Source organism: Caretta caretta, chromosome 9 (genome assembly GCF_965140235.1).
Source record: "Caretta caretta isolate rCarCar2 chromosome 9, rCarCar1.hap1, whole genome shotgun sequence".
NCBI lineage: Eukaryota > Metazoa > Chordata > Testudines > Cheloniidae > Caretta > Caretta caretta.
The window spans coordinates 8324085-8343739 of record NC_134214.1 but is presented as its reverse complement, the minus strand read 5'-3'; the positions used below and the strand labels follow the sequence as shown (position 1 = coordinate 8343739).

The 19655-nt window shown below is 58.6% G+C and overlaps 1 protein-coding gene across 4 annotated transcripts in view; it reads right to left on the bottom strand.

The window, feature by feature from the left end:
- FAM131A (family with sequence similarity 131 member A) overlaps positions 1 to 17934 on the bottom strand; it is a 45592-nt gene extending 27658 nt beyond the window's left edge. The window contains exons 1-2 of one of the 4 annotated variants that reach the window (XM_048864580.2): positions 17790 to 17920; positions 3608 to 3747 (exon numbers count right to left, since the gene is read on the bottom strand). In XM_048864580.2, the coding sequence (XP_048720537.1) occupies positions 3608 to 3747; positions 17790 to 17820 (171 nt within the window). In that variant the 5' untranslated portion in view covers positions 17821 to 17920. Of the gene's footprint in view, positions 1 to 3607; positions 3748 to 17789 lie in introns of those variants that run through there. The other 3 variants (XM_048864581.2, XM_048864584.2, XM_048864582.2) reach the window with 3 other exon arrangements.
- Positions 17935 to 19655: the final 1721 nt, after the last annotated feature.

The following is a 19655-nucleotide window of genomic DNA, read 5'->3' as shown; positions in this document are numbered from 1 at the left end:
CCTCCCCAGCCTCCTGCATGCCGCAAAGCAGCTGATCACAGTGGGTGAAAGGCATGGGGAGGGAGTGGGGAGGCGCTAATCTGCAGGGCCCGCCAGCAGGCACTGGGGGAGGGGGGTGAGCTGATGGGGAGGCTGCCGGCCATCGGTGCTCCAACCCCGGAACACCCCCAGAGTTAGCGCCTATGTGGCCGAAGCAGGGTGCTCATGAGCGGCAGAGAATGCCCCTGGGGCCGACCCACAGCTTGGGCATTCACTTTATCTACCATCTCTACAGCCCTGAGCCTGGTCTGGACTTGGGAGGACAAAGCCACCTACAATCCAGACTGATGAGGGGGAACAAACATTTAATAATGGGCTCCTCAGTCTGGCAGAGAAAGGTACAACACAATCCAATGGCTGGAAGTTAAAGCTAGACAAATTCAGCCTGGAAACAAGGTGTACATTTTTGACAATGGGGCTAATTAACCGCTAGAAAAACTGACCAAGGGTCACGGTGGATTCTTCATCCCTGACAATTGTTAAACCACTATTGGATGTTTTCTCCAAAAGATCTGCTCTAGGAATTATTGCGGTAAGTCCTCTGGCCTGGGTGATACGGGAGGTCACACTAGATGACCACAGTGGTCCTTTCTGGCCTGGGAATTGATGAATTACTCCAAGGCAAGGGACTGGCTTTATTGTCAAATCAGGAGAGAGTTTTGAGCAGAGTGGGGGGCATGTGGGTCTGACTGGATCAGGGGTAGGGAGCTGCATGGAGGAAGAAACCAGAGCAGAACAAGGACACCCAGATTTTGCTAGCCCTGGTCCAGTCACAGCCCCTGCAAGCTGCAGCAGTGCAGAGCAGTCACACTGCGTGTCCTATTTTTACAGAGCATCCATCTGCACTCGCTGGGTCTGGAGAGGAGACATTCCCTTCCTTCCCTGACCTAGCGCAGTTGGGGTCTGGGGGGATAGATTGCTGCTTGGGGTGACGGGGAGGACAAGTGGGTGCTGGAGCAACCTGGGGTGTAGGTGGATTTACAAGGACCCTTCCCCGCTCTTACTTTTTCAGGTCTCAGTAGCACGGGGGACACGGCTGAGGCAGTCCACGGGTGGCTCGGGCAGTGTAAGTACATTGAGGGTGTAAGCATTGGGGGGCGGGCTGGGGGAGGGGGAAGAGCGTGTGCAGACCCACTTGGCCTCCTAGCTTGGCCCAGACACCCCTGATTTTGGGCACCCATTTCTACCCCTGGGGGAGCCGTAGTCCCCCAGCACTCTAACCATAGAGAGGCTGCTGTGACAATCAGGGGCCAGACACTCCAAGGGGAAACCAGGGGGGCTGAACTCCAGAGAGCAAGTAACTGAACCAATGTCTTGCACACAACGTTATCGTACTAGAAAAGTGCAGCGAGTGAAGTCTCTTATGAAAGCCTGTGATGTTCTGAGCGTGATGGGTATTATAAGATATGGAGACACATTGTGGTGATCAATCTATGTATCTAAAGTACTAAACTCATGACTTGTTCTACGATTTCACACACACCGCCCAGAAGGGGTGGTTTCTCCCAAGCCAGATATTTCCATGAAACTGGCTCCAAGCAATGACCCATTGTCCAGCTAGGAACAGACAATGGGGGACCATTAAAGTTAATGGACAGACATTGAAACTGACAAGAAACCCCCAGTCTTGGAAACCTAAGGAAGGAGGGAGTTTGCTCTGAATAACTGAGAGTCATCATGCCAGGAGAAAGAGAGGCGTGAGGGGGGAAAGCCTTTTAAAATCAGGCTTGCGTCTGAGGGTTTTTATCCAGAAACGATGGGGGTGAGGGACAGCCTCTAAATGGGAAGCTGAGGAAAGGTTGGATCCCTTCTATCATAAGGGCATGCGGGGAAACCGTGCAGGGGCAATAGACAATGTCCCTTTTCTAATACAAGTTAACTAACACAGAAGCGTGAAGCCTGGAGTTGTGTGTCTGTTAATTCTCTTCGTTACTTGCCTGGGTTTGTTTTTCCTCACTAGCTCATCTTTGAACCTGGGATTTTTCTATTAAATAAACTTTTTATTTTTACGCCTAGCAGCTCTCCTTTGTGCAAACTGTTTGGAGCACGTGTCCCGAAAGCGAACTGATCCGGTGAGCCAGAGGGGAAAATCCGTGTGGCCAGTCATTAAGAACTCAGGTTACACGGATCTGGGGACCAGAAGGGCTGTTGGGGTCACCCTGCAAGGTGTAACGAGGCCGGTGGAAGCCACGATGTGACCTTTATACTCAAGGACCAGCTATGGGTGTCAAGGTTCTGAGCCACAGCAGCAAAACAGTACAGCACCCTAAGTTACAAGACGGGTGGTGACAGAGCCCCTTACGGATGTGAGTGATCCCCAACCCATCACAGCTGCAGGGAGCAGAGCTAGAGTACCGGGCAGGGAGACAGACAGAGCGGGAAGACCGACTGTACCACCAAAGCCTGTTATTCCTGTGCACGCTGGCCCTGCAACGATGCCGAGGGACATGGCCGCGGAGGCAGCTTTGCTCCCCAGGGCGCGCGCAATCGCCCGGTGACGTGAGCCTGGAGCACGCAGTGGTGCTCACGGTGGCAAAATACTCTAGCCCAGACAAGGGCAAAGGGGACAGCCAGTTTTCTGGTTGGAGCTGGTCACAGCGGCGGGATGGGTACGAACATGAGGCCTTGGATGGACATCTCCACTACTATCGTGGCCCAGGTTAAAGCTAGCACAGGGGTGCCTACCCGTGCTATAAGCACATCTTCACTTTCAGTGTAGACAGAACCTCAGAAAGCCCCGGGGATACAGCAGCCTTAGGCAGAAAGTTAAACCAGGCAGCCGTGAGATGTGGGAGACCCTGAAACGAAAGGCCAGGGGAGGAGATGACTGGAATTCAGTAATGTCCCCCTGCAGCCAGCTCCTCCCTGCCCAAAGGTTCTACCCTTGCCTGTCATGCCAATAAAGATTTCTGATGTATCACACAGTCGACAGTTACTGTGGGATCTGAGCGCCACACCAGGGTGGGTTGGTGCAAGATGGGGCTGGGCTGGCAAAGCTGCCCACGCTGGACCTGACCTTGAGCAAGTCTCTTAGATCCACGATTGCAAAACAAGCCACTGATATTTGGATGCTACAGTGGAAAACGGAGGCCGTACTCCCTCTGGGCCTCAGTTTCCCCTCCTCCAATATAGGCCTACCGCTGCCACCTGCGTCCCGGGGGAAAGTTGCAAGGTGAGGCTCATTCTTGGGTTGCAAAGCACTCTGGGATCTTCAGTTGCAAGGCACTGGCAAAGGGGGAAGTGTTGCTATTGTGGGTCTATCCTGATGGTAGGGAGGACAGCAGCCCCAGCCAAACCCCAGGTGCTGTTTTCATCGCACAAGGCCTACGTGCCACGTAAGTAGGGCTGAAGTGAGACTTAGGCCTGACTCCAGCAGCTGGGGCCTTAAGATAACCGGCAGCTGGCTTTCACTTGAATTGGAAAGGCAGAGAAGCTACGCACATGGCCCTCCTCCCCATCTCCCCCTGCCCCAAACAGCTGCCCCATAGACCCACACGCCCACTCATAGCTCATTTCACCTACGGAGCACCCCCCGTCCCCAAAGGCAGAGGGATGAGAACCGTGGCACCTCGAGAGAGTCCTGGCTGTCCACCGAGCTCTGCCGAACCAGCCTGTGGACCAGCGACGTCCTGGTGCTCCCCAAGGGCGAGAGGGCAGGCAGGGCCTTCACCTCATTCCACTCCACATGCAAAGTCGTGTCCACAGCCACTGTGGGGAGAGCACAGAGAAACGTCAGCCCCCAAGAGCCTAGCCCTGCTGCGGGGCCCTCTGGGGACCCTAAACTGCACTGCTCCCTCCAGGAAAGTGACTGCCGTGGGCAGGACACTGGCTGTGTCCCCTCTGCTCTGCACCAGACTCCAGCTCTGCGCTTTCCGCTGGGACCAGATCTCTCCGATTCTGGGCAACAGCGGGGGTTGATTCTTCCCTTTAAGGAATCCCAGACTTTGAATGTAAATGTCACCCCGTTGTTACCAGCGAGCCTCTTTCTAAGGTCTCCGAGCGCCATCAGGAGGCAGCGGGCAGTGACAACGAGGGGTTAACGTTAGTCATCCCAGTGGGACCATAAAAGCACAGAGGGGGTATTACTTTCTGTTCCCCAGGGGAATAGAAGCAATGAGAAGGGGAGAGGAGAGGCTGGTTTAATGTTTTAGTCCAAGTATTAACAGGCACTAAGGCACCATGGAGGCCCAGCTGTGTCTACACCCGGAGACAACAGCGGCATAGCTAGGCCAGCATAAGCCTGTAGTGCAGACAGCGATGGGGAAGGGGGATGGGTTTCTCTGTCCGTGTAGGGACACCACGTCCCCGAACGACCATTGCTACGGGCTGATCTACACTGCCGAGATAGGTCCGCTTCACTTCTCACGCTCAGGGCTGTGAAAAATGGGATGTAATAAAGCTGACCTAAGCCCTGGTGTAGACACCCCTAGGTTAAAATAAAAAAAAAAATTTCCATCAACCTGGCGACCACCTCGTGGAGTGGTGGATTTACAGCAAGGACCGAAGAACCCCCTCCACGGCCATCGTACAGCTGCACCACGAGAGCCTGTCATCAGAGCCTCAATCGACGGAAGCCTTCCTTTTTCCATTAACAGAGCTGCATCTACCCTGGGGCTTAGGTCGGTATAAACGTGTCATCGGGGTGTGGTTTCTTCACAGACCTCCAACCAACGCAGCTATGTCAAACCAACTTCAAAGAGGGACCTCGGTGCGCGGACCTCCCTGTGGGTTTCAGCCCCCGTGTTGAAAGGGGGTGGGATTTTGGACTAGGATTTGCAGCACGGAATCCAAGGCCAATCTTTTGCATTTCCCCAGGGCTATCCCCCTCGATTTTGTGAGTGCGTCCAGTGAAGTCCACCCCAACGCAGTGCCATGTAAACCCCAGGGCAGCAAACCCTCCACACGGCGGGAGGTGGTGTGTGTGGAACCTTGAACAAACCTGCCACGCAGAGGGAGCGAATTGCACTCTTCTAGCAAAAGAGAACAGCATAAAGTCCCTACACGTGCAAATGCACACGCACGCGCACACAGGCTACCGTGCACAGACACACCCGAACAGGGCTGCCGGATTTCCTAGCAGACACGCTGTCGGCACTAACTGTGTTGTTCTCTCTTGTATCAACCGGATGGAACATAAACGATCGGCAACTGGTGCGCCGCTGACCCCAATCGTCTCATTGTTCTCCTGTCCGCCTGTCTATTGCATCTACCTGTTGACTCTTCTGCTTAGTTCGGCATGCTTTCGGGGGCAGGGACCCTCCCTTTGTTATATGTTTGCATTGTGCCTAGCGCAGTGGGATTGGGGCCCCTACGCCCTACTGTAATACTTATCATAGAAGGCATTTGTGACAGCTGCCATCCTGGTCAAAACACCAGGGGTCCAACTGGGACCCCCCCCAAAGCTACACACACAACTGGATTCCGGGCTCCCCAGCAGCAGCTGGAACAGGATCCCATTCTTTGTGGATCAGGCATGAAAGGGGACTGACCACACACTCACCCACCAGTGGGTCACGTGCGTTTCTATCTCAGGAGGGGCAGGTCTGCACTTCGCTCTACTAGGCCACAGGGCGTAAGCGATGAATAGGCAGTTTGCTGGCCCTCTGCTTCAGGGTGAATGTCACCCTGGGGCCTGTGAGCCAGGCCCATCCTCAGCATGCTATTCCAGCAGAGATTCTGTCACCCTGCCATCCCAGCCACATCCTCATGTGGCTTGCTTGGAACCCTTTCAGAGGCGCTGTGGTTTTGGTTGGGGGGGGTTCTGTCTCCGAGCTGTGGCCACATCGATGGGAGACAAGGCACCACCAGGGTCAGGATGGCCTGGAATGCCGTACTCGGCATGCTGTGAAATCTCACTAGTTAGGGCAATCCTGGGAGCCAGGATTCTCCCTAGTGTGTGTCTGAGACCATCCAAAACTCACTGCAAGTGTGAAATGCCAAAGGCCTGATCCTCACACTCATGGCTGTTTGTTAAAAAGGCATGAAGTTTGGGGTGGGGCTGGGCTGCTGCCCCCGCCCCCCCCCCCACACACACACACGAGGTCGGATGCTGGGCTCCCACCAGGGGACACTACTACATTCTCTTATTTACAGGGGCGGTTTGGAATTGGGTTTTTTAGCAGTTTAAGGCCCTGATTCTGCTCCCATTAAGAATGTTGCCAGTGACTTGAACAGGTTCCTGCTCATGGCCTAGGGAGGGGATTTTAATATCCGCATTCTCAAGGCATCTGTTTGTCACGGAGTCCCTGGGCGATGCTCTGGAACTGCTCCCCATGAAGCCAGTCAGGACTCTGGGGCAGTCGCCTTTCTGTGAGCAGCCTGTCTTCAGGACACGCAGCTCACTCAGCTTCCACCTTCCTGGGTCTGACCTCGGAGCATTCAGCATCCTCTGCCCCTCCATGCGCTTTCCCCCAGCGAGTCCGCTCAGGCGGGGCTCCTGGGGAAGCCAGAGGGTCCTGCACCCCAACTTCGCAGTCAGACGTGACTCTCAGCCAGCCAGTAAAACAGAAGGTTTATTAGATGACAGGAACATGGTCTAAAACAGAGCTTGCAGGTGCAGAGAACGGGACCCCTCAGCTGGGTCCATTTTGGGGGGCAGTGAGCCAGACAACCACGTCTGCACTTCACTCCATGTCCCAGCCAGCCCCAAACTGAAAACTCCCTCCAGCCCCTCCTCCTCTGGGCTTTGTTCCTTTCCCGGGCCAGGAGGTCACCTGATTCCTTTGTTCTCCAACCCTTCAGCTCTCACCTTGCAGGGGGGGAAGGGCCCAGGCCATCAGTTGCCAGGAAACAGGGTGTCGGCCATTCTCTGTGTCCAGACCCCTGCACACACCTGCCCTCTAGGGCTCTGCAATGATCATACACCCTTACTCCACCCCCTAGATACTTAAGAACTGCCTAGGGGAAACTGAGGCACCCCCACACTATTCAGAGGAAACATTAAGAACAGTCCCACTTCGTCACATCTCTCCCCCCTTCGAGATCGAACTGAGCGGGGTCACTTTAGCCGGTGACCTGGGGAAGTTCGAAGCCACCAACGTTCCCATGGATGCCCCAGCATCTCTCCCATTCCTTGGTAGGAGTTACACCAGGCCCTTCCAGTTTCACGCCCTCCCTTAGGTCAGGGTGGTCGATAGCACTCGCAGGCCGCATGTGGGAAGGTTTATGCAGCCCATGCCCTTTGGCCACCCCAAGAATGTCTCCCCATTGACCATCACCTTCTACTCCCACTGGAGGTCCGAGGGGCCTGGCCCCAGGAAACTCCACACAGACATATAGGTTGGGGTCAGGAGTGGGAGCCCGTCCACATCCCCAACCATCTGGCTGACGGAGTCTATGGCCTTGGGACCCAGCAAGGGAGCTAGACACCGGGGCTTTTCCGCAGGGTCCCCTTGGTTCAAATCGCCAGCCTGCTCAAAGGCAGTGAGGTGGGCATCCAAACTCCCCCCCCTTAACCAGGGGCAGCAATTTAGTCTCGAGGTTCCCTGCGGAACTGGCCCCCCGGGATCTATCCCCACTCACCCCGGGGAGGTCCCCTAGGCCTCTCCGCTCCCCCACCGCCAGTTCATCCTGCTGCTGCTTCTGCAGCTCTTTCTCGGGCTCTCGCTGTCTCCCACGGTCCTCTTACTCTCTCAGACTCAGCTCCAATCCCGTCCGTCTCGATCCCCCGATGGGGAACCCGATCGTGAAGACCCTCGTCTGGTCGGGGACAGGAGTCTTGGCGATGCCTGGCTCCCGCTTCAGCTGCTCTCAGATCCTGCTATAGCCCCAGTTGGGGTCAGGAATCTGTTCCTTAGAGCGGTCATCCTCCTCCAGCTGCACGATTAACTCTGCTTTGGTGAACTTTCCAACGCTCAACCCTCTCTTTCTGCACAGGGTTACAATGTCCTTCTTAAGGAGACGGTGACAGGCTATCACTCCGCTCCTCCCAAGTTGTTGTGGACTCACAGGCCCGTGTGTTCTCAGCTCCCCACGGTTTCCAGGGAGAACCCCTAGTGTGCCAGCCCTTCTCGAGGTCACCACCTCTTTGCCAGAGTCGAGCTGCAGACTCCTCCGCCCCTTGGACTGCTCGCTGCAATCCCCAGGGGAACCCTGCTACTGCACAGTCCTTCTCGCTGGTCACACACTCCCAGGGGTTAACCGCCCCCCGAAACCGCTCCTCTCTGAGCCTTCAGCAGGCCTGGTCCTCGGCAATCCCCCTTCGTGTTACTGCTCCCCAGTCACTTACTGCAGGAAGCACCATCCACGGGGTGCAGTACATCCCACCGCTGCCACCAGTTGTCACGGAGTCCCTGGGCGATGCTCTGGAACTGCTCCCCATGAAGCCAGTCAGGACTCTGGGGCAGTCGCCTTTCTGTGAGCAGCCTGTCTTCAGGACACGCAGCTCACTCAGCTTCCACCTTCCTGGGTCTGACCTCGGAGCATTCAGCATCCTCTGCCCCTCCATGCGCTTTCCCCCAGCGAGTCCGCTCAGGCGGGGCTCCTGGGGAAGCCAGAGGGTCCTGCACCCCAACTTCGCAGTCAGACGTGACTCTCAGCCAGCCAGTAAAACAGAAGGTTTATTAGATGACAGGAACATGGTCTAAAACAGAGCTTGCAGGTGCAGAGAACGGGACCCCTCAGCTGGGTCCATTTTGGGGGGCAGTGAGCCAGACAACCACGTCTGCACTTCACTCCATGTCCCAGCCAGCCCCAAACTGAAAACTCCCTCCAGCCCCTCCTCCTCTGGGCTTTGTTCCTTTCCCGGGCCAGGAGGTCACCTGATTCCTTTGTTCTCCAACCCTTCAGCTCTCACCTTGCAGGGGGGGAAGGGCCCAGGCCATCAGTTGCCAGGAAACAGGGTGTCGGCCATTCTCTGTGTCCAGACCCCTGCACACACCTGCCCTCTAGGGCTCTGCAATGATCATACACCCTTACTCCACCCCCTAGATACTTAAGAACTGCCTAGGGGAAACTGAGGCACCCCCACACTATTCAGAGGAAACATTAAGAACAGTCCCACTTCGTCACACTGTTACACTGCAGAACAAAAGGGCTGAAAAACCAATGTCCTCTCTACGTACCTGCCAAGACCTGACTAGAAGGGCTCTGGGTTCCCCTGCAAGAGCTGACGTCATCCCAGACCCCCTCAAATGAACCAGGGGAAGCCTCCAGTGTAGGCTGTGGATGTCCTCACGGGTGGCAGGAAAACCCCTGGGGGTCCAGAACACAAGGACTTGGCAGGTCAGTAAAGGAGGATGGGATTGACGGGTTGCGTACCCTCCCAGCTCCGCTCCATGGGAAAGTCCCAGTCCTGCACAGGTAGGGAATGGAGCAGAATCCCAGCGTGAGGCTTCCCTAGGCAGCACCGAGAGCAGCCCTTTGCCTCGGCCTGCTGCATCTTAGCGTCATGTGGATTCTGCCGGTGGGGACAATTTTGTGCCTTCGTTTACAAAGCTGCCTGGGTCACTATGTAAAGCACAGAGCCCCCAAAGCACAAGCAGAGCTTCCCTCCCTGGAGAAGTGCCGGGAAAATTGTAGCTGTTTGCTGCAAACCAGGCCAGGTTCTTTAGGGGAGTAATTCACCCGGTGCACAGGGGCCAGCACAAGTCATAAGCAGTGCCTAGGCCTTGTGCCTCCCCTCCGGGTCAGGGGTGCATTTCACCCTGCAGCCACAACAAGAGACCTACACCCTGTGAAAGGCATAGAAATGGCAGGCATGAGCCATGGGAGGTTAACCTGCCCCACGGCCTGTCAATGCAGGGCTGAGAAGACCAATCTGGTTTTCCTAGTGTTAATTCAGCCCAGGTTAACGCCTTCTCCGATCTACTCCAGGAGGTCACTAAGCTCCGCTGACCCTCTCACCCTTCCTCTCTCCTCTTGCTTAACACAGTCGCTGCCCCCCCGCTTTTCACCGGGTTGTAAATTCATCAGGGCAGGGCCGGCGTGTCTGTGCGGCTCCCAGCACCATGGGGCCCTGATCCTGGCCAGAGCTTTCGACGCTCCCGCAAAGCCAGCCCCGCAGTCATTGGGGAGGTGCCAGCAGGGAACATCTTCCACCCAAGAGGCAAAGGCAGGCCTGGCTTTATACCACAGCAGTTCCCAGCGGCAGGCACAATGCACACATTGAAAAAGGAAAAGGAACGCTGCATCGGACCAGCTGCAGCCCACACCGTACTCCAGCGGGGCCCATGACAGAGCTCAGCGTGCATGGGGAGCTGTAATCCAGGGACTGCATTTCCCAGCATGCAATGCTTTCTCTTTGTCCAGCCGGGTGCACCCCTCACTGTGGGTTTAGGCCCACAGGCCAAGCATAGCAAGAGGAAGATTCTCATCCTGGGGCCCATCTTTACAGGCCACCCTCTACACTGGAGGCGAGACCCCAGCCCCTTCCATTTCGCCAGCAATGCCACCTTCACGCCCAGATTTGCCCACTTCTCCCACAAGCACCGACATGCTTCTGTCCATGTTATTAACCCTTCCTCTTTCCCCAGGCTTGGCTCCTCGCATTGACACCAGTGGGGTCACGCCCCAGTTACCCAGGCATAAGCAGGAGCCGATTCCAGTCCTCTGCTCAAACCACTAGACAGCGCTGCCTCTTAGAGCAGAAGTTGCCAAACCTTTTACTAAGGTGACCCACCAGCCGCACCGTGTCTTTTGAGGGATCCCCCGTGACGTATACAGAGACAGTGAGAGAGAAAACAAATCGGGCTTGCTAGGAGCTGTCACACCAGGCTGCAGAGTGCCTTTAAAGTGGGGGCCCTCCAGCCCCCTGACCCCCTTCTCCACTCCCCTCCCCCACTCTCCAACCCCCTGCTCCCCACTCCCCTTCTCAGCCCAAGCCCCCGTGTTTGGCTCTCCTCAGCCATGCCCCCAGCTGGGCCCGGATCACTGCCAGGCTCTGGACACTTCCTCTGCAGGGCTGCTGCTGCACCAGGGGAAGTGAGAGCACGGGGCAAAGGGGGAGAGCGCTTCTGGGGCACGCACGACCCACCGCTAGTCTTCCCACAGCTGGGGAGCTGCTGTACTAGAGCGGGGAAGAGCAGAGATGCCTGGAAGCTGGGAAGGTGGAATTGCACTAGCCAGAGCCAAGTGCTTCCCCCCTTTCCCAGAAGCTTGGCTGCATCCCACAGGAACAGCAAAGGGCTTGCGGCTTGGGTTCTGCTGCAGTTCCTGGCCACCTGGCAGGTGACCTTTGGGCATGGATGGCCGTGGCCGTAGCATTTTTTCCCCATGGGGCACAACCGCTCTGTGCTACCGTGGCAAATCAGGAGCAGAGCCGAGGACCCTGGGCAGGTGCCGTGGCGGCTGGCAGTGCACCGGGCTCGCAGCCCAAAAGAAAGGAAGGAAGGCACAGAGCCAAACCACCAGGAGCCCATATGCACTAAGCAGCGGCAGGCCTTGTTGAAGTGTGGATGGGAGACCTCCAAGGACCAGCTAGCTGCAGAAACAGGGAGGGGTGACTCAGCAAAGGGCACCCTTCCATCCGTGTCAGCATTCAGTCAGTTCCCCAGCCTGGTGCTAGGAGGCCCTGGCTCGCTGGACAGGCGATGTAAACCCAATGGACCGTGGTCATTGTTACGCGCATTGGGACAGTATCTCCACAGACCCGGACAACTCCCAGCTCGCGTAAGGATAGCCTGTCTGCCTCAGGATACAGGATTCTTCTTCACGTCCCCGTTCCACCCCAGCAGTGGTTGCATTGCACTAGTGATTGGGTGTGACGAAGCAGGACTGTTCTTAATGTTTCCTCTGAATAATGTAGGGGTGCCTCAGTTTCCCCTATGCATTTCTTAAGTCTCTAGGTGGTGGGATAAGGGGGTGTAATTGTTGAAGAGCAAAGGGCCAGTGTACATAAATGGCCAAAACTCTGTCTCCTGGCAACGGATGGCCTGGGCCCTTCCCCCCTGCAAGGTGAGAGCTGAAGGGTTGGAGAACAAAGGAATCAGGTGACCTCCTGGCCAGGGAAAGGGACAAAGCCCAGAGGAGGAGGGGGTGGAGGATGAGTCAGTTGGGGGCTGGCTGGGGACGTGTAGACGTGGTTGTCTGGCTCCCTGCCCACCAAAATGGACCCGGCTGAGGGGTCCTGTTCTCTGTACCTACAAGCTCTGTTTTAGACTCTGTTCCTGTCATCTAATAAACCTTCTGTTTTACTGGCTGGCTGAGAGTCATGTCTGACTGCGAAGTTGGGGGGCAGGACCCTCTGGCTTCCCCAGGACCCCACCTGGGCAGACTGGCTGTGGGAAGCGCACAGAGGGGCAGAGGATGCTGAATGCTCCGAGCTTAGACCCAGGAAGGTGGAAGCCGTGTGAGCTGTGTGTCCTGCAGACAGGCTGCTCCCAGAGAGGAGACTTCCCCAGAGTCCTGTCTGGCTGCGTAGGGAGCAGTTCCAGAGCAGCGCCCGGGGACTCCGTGACACAGGGTGTGAACGCCGGCTGGGATGCTAGGGGCTAGAGAGACGGGATTGCCATGGCAGGGAGGGGAGTGGGGCGCAGGGAGCTGGGTGTTTTCGGCATAAGTTCTGGGGACAGGGCTTGATTTGTCGTGTGCTTGATCCTAGACAATCCTGCGCCCCTGAACCACCTGTTCACCCCTCCAGGAGAGGGGCCGAGCCCTGCAGGCCATGCGGGGGAGGCACTGAGCCATGTGGCGGGGGGGGACGGGGAGGGGAGTGGGGGGGGTGGGAGAAGGCACTGGACCCTGGTGAGGGGTGACAAGACACTCAGCCCTGTGGGGTGGGGCAAGGAGAAGGCAATGGGGGCTGGAAGGAGGCTGTGGGCCCCGCAGATCAGGGGTGAGGGGCAGCCCCACTGCATGGGGGGTGGGAAATGTGCCTTCCAGCCAAGATTCCTTCCAAGGAACGTGCATTCTGCTACAGCCTGCTCCATTCGAGGGACACAATGTTCCCACCATGGAGCCATTAATATTCCAGGGGGGAGACGGTGCTTCTGGCACAGTGAGTTTTTCTGACGAGCACACGTCAGGGCTGGGACAGGAGACAGCCTCCTGCCCAGTGTCGGGCATGAGCCAGCCGGGTGCCAGTTCCCACACGCCTCCTCCCGGGACAGGCTCCCCCCGCTGGCCCAGCACGGACAGCCCCAGCATCAGAGATTCTGGGCACATGTGGCCAGCTGGAGCGGGGTCAGGGAGAGGCAATGTGCGTCAGCCGGCACTGGAATCCCACAGGGTGGAGAGCAGAGAGGGCCAGGGGCTGACCCGCAGCACCCTGCAAAGGTGACCTCCCGCTGCTAACAGCGGGGGAGGAGAAGAGAGGCACAGAATGGACCAAGGACGGGGAAGGTTTCATTCCCCCCTCCCCCCAGATGGTATATCAGAGCCAGGATGCTGGGGAGGGGGTGGGCAGAGGGACAGAGAGCAGGGAGGCACTGTCCCCGGGACCCCCCCACCCCCCCCCAGCACTGCCCTAAGCACATGGAACGTGACAAATTCATCCGGAACACACAGACTCAGGCAATGCAACACCTGCCTCCACGTTCACACGCAACAGCCACAGTGACTCCTCAAACCCACCCACTTGGAGTCATTCCTGGGTACCCCACTCATGCACCCCCGCCAGCCCCGGGGGGGCTGATCCTGGCCAGGAGCGTCTCACAGCCAGGGAGAGGCACAGCTCTGTCTCCATGCCACATCAGAGGACCCACCTGCCTTGGTCACTGCTCTGGGACTACAAAACTGCAACCTTGATGGTGTGGACCAGACCCACGGGCACCAGGGCTGGGGACAGATCCCGTACATGAGGTGGGATCCTTTCCTGTCTCAGACCTGGCACTACAGTGCCAGTCCAACAGCTGCCAAAGACCCAGGATGGGACACCCGCTATGACTAACACTGCCTGGACACAGCCATGTATCCATGACCCCCGGCGGGTATCCAGGCTGCTGCTACGTTAGCAAATGTGGATTTGATCTAACTGGGGGTACAGTAAGTGTGTCATGCTAGTGAGCGTGGCTGAGTGTGGCACGTGTGAGCACACACTATACAGATGTCGTGACGTAGGCAGGGGCTGGGCTAGTCGGGGGGTTTCAGCATTTCTGTGTTAGGGGCTGGGTCAGTTGTGGGACAGGGAGACGAGAAAGGAGCAGCCTCCTTCTCTCAGAACAGCCTGTCCAGTAAGGTCCATGCCCTAGCTGGAGTTTCCCGACCCAAGCCCCAGCTGGAGGTCCTCCTAGATGAGGTCTCTAGCTCCCACATCAGGCTGGATACTGCTCTCCACCTGAAGTCCCTGGGAGTTGTACCGTTGATTTCAGTGGGAGCAGAATCAGGCCCCAGCCCTCAGACTCCACCCAGCCAGCCGTGTGTCACTCCCAGCGCGCACTGCCTTGTGTGGGGAAGCGTGACATTTCCAGTAGCCAGGCTAAGAGCACACGGTGAGGCATGGCCCTGTGCCAAGCGAAAGCCAGCTGTCAGCTAAACGGAGCTCATAGCAAGGGGAGTGACAACCGGCTTGATGCTAATGCTGGAGTAAAAGCTTAAGGCCAAAAAAGGGCTTCGCTGGAATGCTTGCCGGGGGGAGCAAAGCTCATCACTCATGCCTCCGCTGCGTGGTGAGATGATAAAAATCAATTGGCTATGGTGACGACTCCAAACTTGACAGGAAGGAAACGTTACATCAGCATGGGGGAGGCTGGTGGGGTAATCGCTCGCTACCTAACAAGGAACCCAAAGATTATCCCACGTTGGGGACAGCTGCGCGCTCCAGGCCCGACCGTGCTCGGAGCTGTACGCCCTGAGTAGAAGAGATTCCCTTCCCTGGAGGAGCTTATCTCTTTGGTTTCAGACCCAATGCAACAAGTGAAACAAACCAACAGATGGGGAGGGGAGCTAGTTACACAGCCTAAGCTTACCAAAGCCGACTCAGTTTGGTTACAAGTTGCCAGGTAACAGGAACCCTCCCGGTCCGGTAGGGGTCAAGCCCTGGGACTCAGAGCGTCCAAGCAGCAAAAGCCACGGGGACAGTCAGACTCACCGGCAATTGTAATGACCCTGCTATTAGCCGGCTGAATGGCACAACAGGGAAAATGACTGGATTATGACTGGTGAGAGCAGCTTTTGTTTGGGAGCCGACAAAGGGGAATGCAACCAGCCTTCGATGGAAGCGTTGGAGACCCACTGAGCACCAGAGATATAATTAGGACCTCATCCTGCGGTGCACCCGCAATGGCGACCCAACTCAACAGGAGCGGAGGGGGCTCAGGATCGTGCAGGATCAGGCCTGCACAGGCCTGGAGGTCTGGTGTAATAACACCCTAAAAGAGGTGGATGTTTAAACAGGGTTGATTTTAAAGGGGCAGATTTTAAAGCCAGTGAAGGAGCTGGCTGCTAGGCTGAGTTGTGAGCTCACCACACAGGGTCAGGCTGGAGGCTACCTCAAACCTTGGATTAGAGGCACAGCTGGTTGCCTAGACCTCGGAGCAAACGAAACAGCGAGGCAGAGAGTTAAATTGAGAGACACAGGAGCGTGCTGGGCCTTTCCAAAGCAGGGATCCTTCCTAACAGCCTGAGCCAGTGCCGGCTGGATGCGCACTGGAAAGAAAAGGTCCGATCCTGCTTCCACTGACGTCACTGGACAAAAACCCACATTGACTTAAGTGGGATCAAAACAAAGGCCCAGAAAAGGCAGTGAGAGGCCGAAGGACAGGTCATCAGAGCTAGATATATCCAAAGGGGTGGGGATGCATTCGGCGTGAAGCGGTTGCATAGGGTATTGTGGGGCCCTAGGCTGTCCAGGGGGTGACAAAATGGGATGGTGAAGAAGGGTAGCACAGACTTTGTGCCCCAGGCTGTGGGACACTGAGCGATGGGGATACTGGTGGGCCGGAGACACAAGGGGTGGCAAATCAGTGAGGCCTCCAAAGAGAATGAGAGAAACTCAGGCCTGGTCTCCACTTAGGAAACAGATTGGCTTAGGGACCCCCTCAGGGCTGTGAAGCTCTCTGCACCCCAAGTGCAGACCTAATCCCTGCAGCTAACGCAACAGAAGAATCCTTCCAGCCAGCTGGCTACCGACTCCCGGAGAGGCGCATTAACTACATTGGCAGAAACCCCCCTGCCGATGTAGGTGTCCACAGAACAGTGCCCTCAAAGCAAGAAGTTGAGCTGGGGAAGCTGGAGCACAGGGACTCCTGGGCCCAGGCTAGGGCTCTGCAGGAGACAAAGTAGAGGCACCAGGTATGCAGTGGCAGGGGGGGACGACCCTTGCAAAGAGCTGGACGAGGCCTAGGCATCTCGTAAGCCCCACTCAGGCCCTTACGGGCATGAGTCTGAGTCCAGGGTTTTATCCACAAGACCATCCTTCCTCTCAAAAACAGGCTCGGCGAGAAGAGACAATCTCCCTGAACAGCTGCTGCTCAGGGGTACCAGTGGGGTTCCCCGGGGCAGTAATGGTGCCCGACCAGTCCACAGCAGCCGTTAACCCACCAGTACCCCGAGTCCCTATCGCTCTTGGGACGGGGTCTCAGAGAGCAGGGAGGAGGAAGTGGGGTGTCTGGGTGCATCTGCACACAATGATGCTGACATGGTAAGAGACCCTGGGACTGGTCCCCTCCCCCCGGGGGAGTACACCCAACCCCGGCAGAAGCTGAGCCCAGCTGGCCAGGACGTTGGGAACCATTGTGGTTTAACCCGGGACTAGGATTGCCAGGCCTCGGAGGCAGATGAGTTTTGAAGGGGCTGCAGTATAGGGTGTCCATATAGAGACAGGCCCCAGCCGCCCTCTGCCCGCCTTCATGGCTGGGGCTGGCCTTAGCTAACAAGCCCCCTGTGCTGTGGGGGCTCAGGGGCATTTCCCCATGGCCTTGGCCGGCCCAGCTGATGGAATCCCTCCCCTTGGGGGACTGGCCCTGTCTGGGGAAGGGCTCCCCGCAATCCCAGGGCCCAGGAGATTCACCCTCACAGCAAGAGGCCCCAGAGCTGCCCCCTGGAGAAGGGACGAGCTGGCCAGAGAGCAACAAGGCAGGCCCCAGTAGCACCAGGACCACCCTGGCCCAGCAACTGGGGTGTGGGTCTGGCAGAGCCGCTGCTGGGGCCGGGTACGCAGGGAAGGGAGAGCGAGCTCCGGGGCTGCGCGCTGGGGAAGGGGGGTGGGTCAATCACATCCAGGCCGGGGGCTTTCTCCCCGCAGCGGCCAAGGCAGAGCTCTGGGGCCGGCCCACCTCCCTCCTAGCAACTTCGAGCAACTCAGCGAGCAGTGCAAGCTCAGGATGGGGGCCCTGGGGCTGACGCAGCGCAGCAGCCCGGGGCCCCCCGGCCCCGCACTCCGGCCAACCGGGCACAGCGACTCCCAGCGCGTCCCGCCCCGCTGCCACCGGCCAGCCCGCTCCGAACCAGCGCTGAGCCGAGCCGAGCCGAGCCGGGCTGACCCTACCCCTGGTGCTTCCGCGCCGCGTCCCCGCCAGCCCCCTCCCGCAGCCCGGCCAGCGCCTGCCGAGCCGGGCCAGGAGAAGCAGCGGGCTCGGCCGCGCTCCACCGAGGCGGGAAATCGCTCCCCACCGGCCCGGCCCGGCGTCCGCAGCCGCGGCCGCTTCCTCCCTCCCTCCCTCCGGGAGCGGATCGCGGGGAGCTGAAGGTCTCCTAAGGAGACTGGCGCCGGGGCAACGGCCCTGCCGGCTGCATACTAACCGCGCCGGCTCCCGCCGGCCCGCGACCCCGCCCGGCTGCGGCGCGGCCCCCTCCCCGCTGCATCCCGCGGCCGCGGGGTCCCCCCGCCCCGGCTGCTGCGCTCGGGGCGTCCCGCGGGGCCCGGCCGCGCTTACCGAGGGTGCCTTTGGAGCCGATGCAGCCCATGCTCGGCCGGGGCGGCTTGGCGGGGAGCGGAGCCGAGCGCAGCCCGCTCGCATCGCCGCAGACCCGCCGCCGCCGGCCACACGCCGCCTCTGCCTGGCCCGGGAGCGGCGGGCTCGGCTGCTCGCCCGGCCACGTCAGCGCCGCGCGGCGGGGCGGGGCTTCAGCACCGGGGCCAGCGGCCTGCCCGGGGCCCGGCTCAGGACGCTGGGCAGCGCCCGCCGCTCGGCCCCGGGCCCTGCGAGCCCGCCTCCGGCGCGGGGACCCGCCGGGCGCCGGCCCGCCCCCGCCTTGCTCCCCCACTGCGGGGGGGGGGCAGAGTCCCCCCCGCCCAGCCAGCCCCCACGGGAGCGGGAGGGCTGCACCCAGAAGTGGGGCTGGCCCATCCAGCCGCCCCTGCTCAACCCCGAGTTGAAACCAAACCATCCGCAGCCCCTGGCCCAGAAGCAGAGCCAGCGCACTCCTTCGCCCCGCACAGACCCCAGGCGGCTCAGAAAGCAGGGCCAGGGACTTTGGGGGTGCAAGGGGCTCGGCGCCCCAAGACCGCTGGGCATTTAAATAGACCCCGGTGGGGTGACACTCGCCCAGGTTCCTTCTCCTGCTCCAGGGAGTTTGCTCCTGCTAAAGGGTCCAGGTCAGCCCAGTTTGAACCTGAAATGGTCCCAGGCAGAGGGGCCCTCAGCTCCGGTTTGGCAGGGACTCCAGCCCGGCAGTAATGTCGTCCCTCTCTGCCACAACAGACACCACCCGCCTTTGCCTGCCCGGGGATTCACGGCCCAGGACATGATCCAGAAGGAAAGCATCCAGCATTGAAAAAGCCCTGGGCCAGGCTGGGCTGGGCAGCGCTGAGCCATCGCAAGGGGACCTGTAGTTACTCGAGTACCTCCCTCTGGTGCAAAGGTCCCAAAGGTCCACCCCCGCTCCGGCAAACACGAGCCCCATAACCTCGCTAGAGGTTTCATCCCATCTCTTTGCTGGGTCTGGTGGCCTCCCTGGGTCAGTGGAACGAGGAGGGACTCAGGAGATCTAGGCTCAGTTCCTGGCTTTGCTGCAAGCTGCCTGGGTGACCAGCTCTCTGACCTTCAGTTCCCCATCAGCCAAGAGAGGATACTCCTTCCTCTCTCCCACCCACTGTCAGCCTCTGTGGGGCAGGGACTGGGTGTGTGCAGCCCCCAGGACCCCGGGGCCCTGATCGAGACATTTCCCCCAACAAAGAATAAAGCCCCACTTCATTCCACTGCTTCTTCACCAGCAACCCCCCAGCCCTTCTGCACTCTCCCTTCATCCCTACACAGATGAGACAGGCTCATGAAACAGCTGCCCAAGCCACCGCAGCTGCGTTGGGAGTAGCTATGCCCTTCCTCGTGGTTCCCGGGTGTTCGTACCAATCCCAGAAATGTCAGCCCAATCATCTAGCACCCTGGGATGGCAGCTACACAAGGGACCCCGAACACGGCACCTGTCACAGGGCTGGGCTCGGGCTCCCAGGACCGGAGAGCAAGGTACACCCTGACATTTCCCGGCCGTGCAGAGAGCTGGCTGCAAAGCACTCAGCAGCATCGATCACGCCCCAGTTCAATGGCTCCTTGTGTGACTGTTGTCCCTGGTATTAGCTGTGAGTCATAAATCCCGGCTGGCTCAGGGTGTGATCATAATGGGTTATGGAGCCTGGTTCCCATCCAGCCAGGCTCACCAGTGACAGGGAGTTTTTGCCATTTGAGAGTAGTGGGGGGGAGGGGATGGGGGACGTTGGGCACAGTTTTAGCAAGCAAGGCATGCCCATCACAAACCCCAGGGTAACTGGCAGTCGCGCGGTGCCCCAGCTGGCAGGCCCAGCA